Source organism: Trichechus manatus, unplaced genomic scaffold (assembly GCF_000243295.1).
Source record: "Trichechus manatus latirostris isolate Lorelei unplaced genomic scaffold, TriManLat1.0 scaffold00002, whole genome shotgun sequence".
NCBI lineage: Eukaryota > Metazoa > Chordata > Mammalia > Sirenia > Trichechidae > Trichechus > Trichechus manatus.
Genome location: NW_004443938.1, coordinates 42,215,419 through 42,225,911, shown reverse-complemented (window position 1 = coordinate 42,225,911; position 10,493 = coordinate 42,215,419). Strand labels below are relative to the sequence as shown.

The window sequence follows — 10,493 nt, the reverse complement described above, 5'->3', positions numbered from 1 at the left end:
AGAAATCAGGGAGCTAAATAGCTTTCCTGCTTCTGAGACTAGGAAGGCATGAGGAAACTGATGAGTAGAGAAATTTCCTCCAGGTGCCTCAGTTGCCCAGATCTCAGGGGGTCTTCACTGAGGGAGGTGGCCATGAAAGCTCAATACTAGCACTGCATAGGCCACCTATGGGGAGACCCCAGACCAGACCAGGGGGAAGCTGAGAATCTTCTCCGCCATCAAAACCAGAGTTAGGCCTTCAAGGAGTGGGAAGAAAATATCCCATTATAAGACCAGCATTCCCCCCAGCCCCAGTCCCAGCCCCTCAGATATTGTGGTAGGAAGAGAAATCATGAAGGAGGGGGGTATGCCTTGAAAGAGGGAAGTGGAGGGGATGAGATTTAAATTTTACATGAATTGTAGGTTTAAACTGGACTGATCAGACTTTCAGAAACTGGAAGTAACTGGCAAGCTATAGGATGCCCTTAAGGGGTAGAATAGGGCATTTGAGAGAGTAGCTGAGGGTAGCAGTTGAATTTAAAAAATGAAATTACTGTTAATATTCACTGAGGCCACTAAATAAAACGATAGACATATTTATGTCCATGTATCTATGTGTTACCTCTGTTAAAAATATATGTATTATATACACACATATGTTCATACATTTACATAAAGTTACTACTTTAAACTTGATATTTGATTTTTTTAAGACTATCTGAATTTACTTTAAACACTTTTTCACGTGACTTAGTAATATAGAGCAGTTTTCACAATGTTTTGTAGGTTTCCATCCTACCTATTGTTGTTTAATACGTTAATTATGCTGTTCTTCGATTACATTTGAATTTTAAGTTTTCTTATATAATCAAAGTTGCATAAATTCAGTCATCATTACTCTGAGATTTTTACATTGCTATTCAGTAGTTCTCTTCCTCCCAACTTTTGACTTTGTAGTTGACTGTGAAAGATAGACTCAGGTCTCTTTGAAAATCAGTGTTTGGCTGTGTAAAATTTGTAAATTGTGTAGACAAAAGCATTATAAACAAAATTAGTACAGGAAAACAGAAAAAATATTTGCATATATATAACAAAACCTTAATAAATAGCCTTAGTGTTGTAAAGAGCTTCTATGCTTCACTTAGGAAAAAGATGAATGGTGAGTAGAACAACAGTAAAGCAAATGAATAGACAGCATGAACTCCATAATTTTATGATGTGGTCACCTTTAATTGTTTATAAAACAATCTTCTTTGCGTCTCTGTAATTGATACCTGATGTTTTTGTTTCATTTTGTTCTTCAGGACAGTTTCTCCACGGAAGACTTTTCCAACTGTTTTTACCAGGATCTTCGAATTTCTCTTAGTCCTGTCCATAAATGCTCATTTTATAAAAATAACACTAAACTGAGCTATGGGTTCCTCTCCCCGCCACGTAAGTCTTACTCTCCCTCCTCTGCTTCTTCCCTGACCATTCTTTTCTTCCTTTTGTTTGTTTATAAATCTATCATACATCATGGGCCATTGTACATAGCCTTATTTATTTATTGGCGAAAATTGTGAATTAGAAATATAATTGTTAGAAAAAAAATTTTAAGCCTCTAAAATGTGAATTTTATAAAACTTTTTCTTTCTTTTTTTTTTTTTTTTGGAGGGTAGTTCATTTAGTACAAATACTGTAGATAGAGCAGTCTTCACTTTTTTTATCCACATTTCTTTTAAACAGAACTTGAGAAAACTCAGTGAAGTTGGAAGGACTCATCAGGGTTCTTCGGAAGAGGATGTAATTCCATTGTTTAAAAAGAAAATATGATTTGTCAGAGAATTAGGTAAAGGTAGAACCTTAAGCATGCTTGCTTTCTCACTGATACAAGGCCTCTAGGGAATGGCTTTTTTGAAACTAGGTGTTCTATTTTTTTAAGTGGAAAATTTGTACGTTAATGAGAAGACATTTTGAGGCCAGCCTTAAAAGGCAAAAATCAGAGGCCTCCAGGTACTCAACTACCTTCAGTATCCAGTCCAGTCCAGTCCCCAGAGTAAGTGTCTGAGGTCAGAACTTGGCCACTGCATTATAAAAATAGACCAGGCCCAAGCTTAAAATTCATACAAAGAAGCCTTGTATAGCATTTCGAGGCAGACATCCTGTGATGTTTTTTTCTGGGTAGTAGATGTTGTTCTGAAGCCAAATACTTTGTCCTTTGCTTTTCACTATGAAAGAGTTTAAGAAAAGAAGATTGTCAACACAATACATTTTAGATGAAATAAATAAGGTAAAGTTTAATATATTTCATTTAGAGCTGTTATTCTTTTCAAAGTTTTTGTTTGAGAAATTCATCCTGAGGAAGAAAAGATCTAAATATTTGATTTTCTTTTTAAGGAACGTGACCAACACATTGCATTTTTCCTTTACCCATACCTGGGGATGTTTTGCACGTTTAAGATGATGCTCAGATAATTTTTTTTAAACACACCCATAAGAAACTATCATTTCTAATATTACTTGTTGAGAATGACAAAGCTGTCTTTTTTTTCTTTGTAGAACTAAATAAAGGTTCAAGTCAAACATATTCTGAAGCACTGCTTAGCACTAATTTAGTGCCAATGTACCCGAGTTTTCAAGGTATACATTTTCAACCCTATAGTTGATAAATTTAATAAATTTCTATACAGATAGTTATAATTTGTATGTAATAGAACTTATGGTCTAAATTAAATTACTAAATATCAAATACATCTTAAAGATTTGTTTCGCTTTGAGAGCACTAGTATACCAAACAATTATGATATACTCCAGTATCTACTATTCTGCTTTGTATTTAAATGTTTATAAACGTTTTTTACTCAAAAAGTGTATAGTGTTCTTCCTAAAGTTATCTAGCTAATACAGTCTGCTAATATTTATATTTATTCTCAGTCTCTTTCCCTATTTAACTATTTAGAAGTTCTTAATAATTGTTTCTATTTTAAAATTAATACATTTTACATCATTATTAATTATTGCAGCCTTTCACTCTTCAGGAATAAATATACACTTAACCTAACTTAGAGAATTTCAAAATATAGAGCATAACCAAAAGATTTTTACTCTGATTTATATCTAGAATACTTATTCAGATATTAGCAGTGAACCTGAATAACATGCCTTATTTGTGTTGGTGATGCTGTTATGCTCAAAGATGGTATGTAATCCCAACTTCATGATAATGCACATGTTCAGGGATGCCTGAAATAGAGCTAAATTCAACATTTGCCTACTAGGTCCTCCAAAGGCCAAAGCTGAACAATGGGTTTTGGCCTCACATTAAGTTAGAAGCCAAACTTGACTTTATCTCTAATTATTACAAATGCTCATTTTGGATCATGGTGTTAATTTATTTCACATGGCAACATGGCACCTTGTCCTTTTCAAACTATACTTTCCTTCCTGTTTCAGTTATATGGCACTACATCCATGGCACTCTACTGCAAAGGTATGCTAAAGAAAGAAATGGCGTCAATGTCGTCAGTGGTCCTGCGTTTGATTTTGATTATGATGGGCGTTATGATTCCTTGGAGACTCTGAAACAGTAAGAACATAGTTCATTTACTTATAAAAATAGCTGTTAAATGGAATTACTACCCAGTTGGGTCAGCAGAACCTTTTTTATCTGGTTTCATTCTTATTTATGTATGTGACATTTCTGACTGCACTGGAAGCCCCCTGAAACATCTGAGTAATTTTGATGTTTCTGTCGGTGTTCAGTGAAATGTTTTTTTAGTATGTCTCCCTCTCTCAGCTCAGACGAGTAATTGTGGAGCTCAGTTTAAATGCTGAACTCTGCAATGTGTTAAGAAGGTAACTTTGGTTAGGTTAAAATCTCTGTATAGGGCTAATGTTTACCATTAATATGCTGTCAGTTAGAAGATGAAGAACCAATCTGGGGTGGCTGCAGACATTGTAAGTCAAAGAATGAGTAGGGTTATAAAGCTGTAGTGTCGCAGGTCTAGCGGTCTCTGATGAATGTCACACTTTTACCCAGCTCTGCGTGGGGATTTTAGTGGCAAGTGGAGAATAATCGAGTAGCCATCTTGAGGGAGTCATCAGTGGTGCTGTTTTTATAAACGGAGAGGGATGGAACATTTTAGAAACTGATTGGTCTTTATTAAAACAATAATTTTAAGACTCTCTGAAGCAATCTTGCTACTAAAGCTACCAAAAAAAAAAAAAAAGAGCGAGAGAGAGATTGAAGCCTCCACTGAGATCTACTCCCTGTCTGAGAACTTTTCAACTTTTCCAGGTTGACTTAGGGGTTACTGTTTATGCACATATATCTGTGAGCACATTCAAAACCAAACTCATTGCCATGGAGTTGATTCCAACTCATAGCCACCCTGTAGGACAGAGTAGTACTGCTCCATAGGCTTTACAAGGCTGTAAATCTTTGCTGAAGCAGACTGTTACACCTTTCTCCCACGGAGCAGCTGGTGGGTTTGAACCACTGACCTTTTGGTTAGCAGCCAAGCACTTAACCACTGTACCACTAGGGCTCCTTGTGAGCCCATTAGTCTGTAAAAATTGCAATTTTCTTACTATATCCCTTTAGGTATAAGGGTCCTACATGGCTGCCTCATAGGCCACAGTGGTAGGATGGATAAAGAAGAGGAGGACTCTACACTTTTCCCGCTCACAGCTTCAACCAAAGCCCTCTCTTTTACTCTGTCTTGCACATTATGATTCCACATAAGATTACATTTGAAAAAAGTGATCCTGCCACTTTAAACTGTGGAATATGCTTGGAGGTGGGGGGTGGGGGCATGTTGCAAAAACAAAACAAGATGTAGCTTTGAGAACAAAGGAAATAGGAGAATTAAGATAATATAAAGATGTTTCTTGGGACATCTTTGATAACATGCTGTAAGGGAAAAAAAATAATTAATTGGGATACAAAAGAAAAGCCAGTTAAAACAAAGGACAATTCACAGCAACACGTCCTCTCTGGAGAAACTGAAATAAAAATCCTCACCAGTTCTCTGCCCACTGCCCATACCATAAGTGCATAGAGTTTAAAAGGCTATCAGTAATGCATTAACATCTTTGTTGTAGGTGTTCAAAAAAGATACTTCATTTTCTTTAATATCTCCATTCCAGTTTTTTTTAGGTAAAACTAAAAAGAAAATTCCAAAGTTCAGCAAATATGTATAGAAAATAAAAATTGTTTGGATTGAATTTGTCCAACTGTCTTCTAATTATCACTATCAATCTGACAGAATATGTTGAGATATTATGATTATTCACTTTTTATAGTAATTGCTAGTATATTTAATAATTCTACTGATTTTTATTTTTAAATGTATTAAAAGCATGCTCTACTGAAGTAGTTATTAAAAGGAAGATAGTTATGTCTTTCTTTAAGTGAATACTGGCATATTTTATAGAAACAGCAAACTCATCCGTACTCAAGAAGTTCTGATTCCAACTCACTTCTTCATCCTGCTAACAAGTTGTGAAAATACATTGCAGACTCCCTTGCAGTGTGAAAATTTAGATACATTAGCTTTCATTTTGCCTCACAGGACTGATAACAGTGAGAGCTGTGTGGTAAGTAGCTTTTGTTAATTTACGTTAAACGTTTAAAATATAAATATGTGTTTATTTGCGTGGGGTGTGTGTGTGTCTTATATCTGATATTACTGCAGAAAAAAACATAACTCTCGAATATACATGCACTTTGAAATTACAGGATGGTTTTTAAATTTGATCCTCTAAGTTGATTTATCTTCAGATAATACCAGTCTTGTCATCTGTTAAAGACATTAAAAATTAGATCAGAATGTAAAAACTTAGTGACCTCCTATGGCTTAGCCACTAAGTTCTAGGTTTATTTGCAGTATGAATTTACTTCTGCTTCAAAACTGGATTTATCATTCTAAAAAGATCAGCACTGTCATGAATTAGTTTTAAAGTTGTGGTTAGACAACATTTCAAATGAATTTTCCATATATCAGTTTCTTTCAGAAAGCATGTTTATCCTTAAGTATTCTTTCTTATTCTGTTGTCGTTCCAGTGTTTGTTTGGAAACAATTGTTCTATATTATTTCTCTTTTAACATAAAGACTACTTAAAATTTTAATAATTTTTAAGATTTTCCTTAGGTGAGCCCCAGTATTTTTCTTTCAGAGTACTTCCCACATTTTCTAGTTGTTTTTTCTTTTTTTCAATTGAAGTTACACAAATTCAGTCTAGACCAGAGTCAGCAAACAGATTTTGGCTTTCATGTCAGTCCCAGTGGATGGACAATGGATACCTGGATCCTGTGGTCAAAAGGATCTTGAGGCCTGGTCTGAGTTCATCAGGAAAGAGTGCTGTGATTGCACATTCATTCACCCCTCCATTAATTCATTTACCCCTTCTTTGGTCCAGCCATTTAGTCATACAGCAAATATTTATTGCCAGGTACTACTCAAGGATTGGGAACCCAGCAGTGAACAAAACAGGCGGTGATATCTGCTGTGGCCCATTTACCATCCTTGATCTAGTAGTCTTTCTGTGTACCAGTCATTAAAAAAATGAAGACATGTCTCTCCTTAGTTATTTTTATGATTAACTTCCTGAATTATTTGACCATTCCTCATAGAACACATTTCCCATCAAGTTATTTTTTGTTATTTTCAGAATTAAATATAGAATAGCAAGATTTCAACTATATTTTTATTTGCCTGTTGGGAATCTAACTGCTAAATGGTCAAAATTTTGGACACTATTGGATACATGCCAGGTGTTCCCTTCTTCATTGCTTTCTTTCATAGCCCTGATGGCACAGTGGTTAAGAGCTCAGCTGCTAACAAAAGGTCAGCAGTTTGAATCCACCAGCCGTTCCTTGGAAACACTATGGGGCGGTTCTACCCTCCTTGAGAGATTAAATTGTCATTGAATGTATCCGAGTTGTGTTCAGCAGAAAATAACAGATGACCCAGTTACAGTGCCTTGAGCAAGTAAGGAGTTCCTCAAGTAATAGGAACTCCCGAGGTAGATAGTCTAGATATGGCATGTTGGGTCAGCAACACCACCAGGGATCCAGGCATTTTTTATCTTTCTGCTACATCACTTTTAGCATGTGACTTTGGTCGACATGGGCTAAAGATGGCCTCTGCTTTTCTAGATATCATATGTGCATTCTGTCCGCTGCAAAAAAAAGCAAGACAACAACAGGCTTTTGCTTAAATCTCATTGACCGAAATGATGTTAAGTGCTGTGAGTTAGGCATTGAGTTCCTTTTCCATCTCTACCATTCCAAAAGCTATTGTACCAACAGCTGTCAAATTCTATAATGGCAGTGTACTTAGAAGGCACAAACTGTTGAATTTGAACTAGAGAGAGAGAATTATTTGAAAGTATATCACACATACTTAGTGGTTAAATGTCAACAGCCAGTTATCCTTCTGTTTTATCTCCGCATTAGTGTCTAAGGATTAGGCGAATATTGTCCTGAAAGAACAGATGCTTTGTGTGCACATTTTATCTATCTCCATGAATTTTGGAACAGATGACAAATATCTACTGGCCAGTCTACTGAGTCAGGGCTGTTCTCATTAGAGTAAGAGTAAGGATTCCTGCAGAGAAGGAAACCACGTGGGATAGGAGTATTGGATAGTGGGTGATTGGAGTCTAATGGAAAAATGGAGTTTGTTGGTCTGTTTCCCAACTATGTGAAAAGTCTGTATTCATCATTTTCAACTAAGAATGTTCCAAGGGACCATAAACCTTTATTGAATTTTGTCTTTAAAGTACAATAATAGCCTACCAACTAGTGGATATTCTTCTTTCTCCAGTGACCTTTTTCAGAAAAACTTATACTACCACATGGATGTATGATTTCCATCCCTCTTACCTCCTTCAGCTATCACCTTTGCATTTGCCAGAGTATCTGCTTTTAATTTCTTTCTGATCTCAAGTCATCTAAGACTCTGCTACCTTGACAGAAATGAAAATTTCCCCAAACCCATTCTTTATGCACCTGAGCAAATAACTCATTCTGATAAGAACTAATGTTTGTTTAGTGCATTTGCATACATTTATTACATTTAATCCTCAAAACAACCCTATAAGGAGGGCACAGGTAAGGGAATCCAGATTCAGATGTTAAATACTTGGCCCCAGTTTACCTGGTAAGATAGTGGTAGAACTGGGACTTGAATCTAAGTTTCTTCATGCAAATTTCCATATTCTTTTTACCATGATATGTGGCTTCTGAGTTTCAACGTTTTTTTAACCCTACACTGTTCTGGGCATACTAGTCATCTTTCCTTGACCAAAGTTTGATATACCTAATTAAGGAGATATGCATCGTGTGTATTAGATGGTGACCTGCTCAAGAGCAGGAACTATGCCTAACAAACTTTCTGTTATCTGCCACTTGGGGGCCAAAGTATCATAGCTGATTACTTAAAGGGAGGAGATGGAGAGCTTGGAACTGATTGTTCTCCAATGATTGTTCTTTATATCCTATTCTTATAGCACGGGAAGCATGAATCCTTATGGATTGAAGAGTTGTTGAAGTTACACAGAGCCCGGATCACAGATGTTGAACACATCACTGGACTCAGCTTCTATCAAGAAAGAAAAGAGCCAGTTTCAGACATTTTAAAACTGAAAACACATTTGTCAGCTTTCAGCGAAGAAGACTAATTTTTTTTATTCTAAAAACACACCATAAATCTTTTTTAAAGAGCCTTATATTTTGTACATTCCTCTATTCACACTATTGCATTGTTTGGAAACTGTCAACCAGAGTTAGAACTGGGAATCCTCTGTGATACGTACATCTCAGGGAAACTTGTGGACTCAGCTCAGCAGTAAGAGAGTGTTCCTGTTGAGTCTCGCACATATTTGAACATGTAAGAATTGTATGCATTGTTCAAATTTTCTGGAATAAAGGCAGACCGTACCTAAAACTGCTCTTCTACTTCTCTTAAAGGGAGAAGTAGGTGTGAACATTCTCTGGACACCAGATATTTGAATCTTACTAATAAACTTTTTTGGAGCTGGCAAACAGTACACTAGTGAATAGGATTGAAATAGTTCATTTTACATTAGTATCGTCACAATAGTTTAAAAATGATTCTAGATTCCTTTTAACTTGGATTTTCATTACTTTTAATTTTAGTCAAAAATTAATGGAAACAAATATTTTTGAGGTCCTATTTCTCTTTTCTGCATACTGCCTTAAGAGCCAAAATATTAATCCTGTGTTATTTTTTATTGTGATGTAGGTTTCTTCAGATTGAATAGCTCTAAGAAGTTAAACTTTGAGGGATGATCTGTGAATTAAATATATCTAACATTTTCTACATTTGTACAAAAAAGAAAGAAAAATATTTCCATGCTGCTCACTGGCAATTCACATTGGTTGAAAGTAGCTCAAAAGTGATTATTTTAGACTATTAAAAATGTGTGTTATCTTGGTGAAACTTCAGAGAACTTGTCAGCACACATAAGGTGGCAGTTTTCATCGAACTGTTACGGACGTTTCTTCTGTGCACAAAAATGACCCTACCAGCAGCAGAGCTGTTCTGACTGTTGACCTGTTCATTTTGAAGTTCCATAGATTTGGAGAACATTCTTTAAATCATGCACAGACACATGCTTGACTCTACTTACGTCTTGTTGCCGTTGTTAGTTGCTGTTGAGTGGATGCAATAAAACATCTTAGCAAGCTTAATTTGATGGATAGATACCATTTCCCTTTGTTATACACCAAAAATACAAAGATGAACAGGTTACAGCATCTGCCTTTCCAGGGCTTACAGTTTTGGGGAGGAAGAGGGGGCAGCAGAAACAAAAGTGATCCCTGGAAAGTGATGAATGTTAGAATGGAGCCTTGGGCAAGTGCCAGGGAGCATCGAGGAGATGCTTGTTGCTTCTTGGCAGTAACAGCAGTAGCTTTCCAGAGGTGGTGGTGTTTGGGCCAAGACTTGAAGGATGAATTGGAGATTTTCAGGTGAATAAGGTAAGGAAAGGGCATTCTATCATCTCTTGAATGGATAGATACATTTTGGCATTTTTCTTTTTTTTTATTGTACTTTAGACGAAGGTTTACGGAACAAATAGTTTCTCATTAAACAGTACACATATTATTTTATGACAATGGTTAAGAACCCCACAACATGGCAACCCTGTCCCTTCTCAACCTTCGGTTCCCTGTTACCAGCTTTCCTGTCCCCTCCTGCCTTCTAGTCCTTGTCCCTGGACTGTTATGCCCCATTAGTCTCATTTTGTTTTATGGGGGTGTCTAATCTTTGGCCGAATGGTGAACCTCAGGAATGACTTCGTTACTGAGCTAAAAAGGTGCCCGGGGGCCATACTTTTGGAGTTTCTTCAGTCTCTGTCAGGCCAGTAAGTCTGGTCTTTTTTTGTGAGTTAGAATTTTGTCCTATGTTTTTCTCCAGCTCTGTCTAAGACCCTCTGTTGTGATCCCTGTCAGAGCAGTCAGTGGTAGTTGTACTGGACTCAGTCTGGTGGAGGCCATGGTAGTTGTG

The 10,493-nt window shown here is 36.4% G+C and overlaps 1 protein-coding gene across 1 annotated transcript in view; it reads left to right on the top strand.

Moving 5' to 3' along the window:
• The window catches only part of ENPP1 (ectonucleotide pyrophosphatase/phosphodiesterase 1), an 81,092-nt gene extending 71,947 nt beyond the window's left edge, over nucleotides 1-9,145 (top strand). Inside the window, exons 21-25 of the mRNA XM_004368919.2 lie at nucleotides 1,284-1,413; nucleotides 2,518-2,598; nucleotides 3,412-3,544; nucleotides 5,394-5,556; nucleotides 8,473-9,145. Coding sequence (XP_004368976.1) covers nucleotides 1,284-1,413; nucleotides 2,518-2,598; nucleotides 3,412-3,544; nucleotides 5,394-5,556; nucleotides 8,473-8,643 — 678 coding nt within the window. The 3' untranslated portion in view covers nucleotides 8,644-9,145. The remainder of the gene's footprint in view (nucleotides 1-1,283; nucleotides 1,414-2,517; nucleotides 2,599-3,411; nucleotides 3,545-5,393; nucleotides 5,557-8,472) is intronic.
• Nucleotides 9,146-10,493: the final 1,348 nt, after the last annotated feature.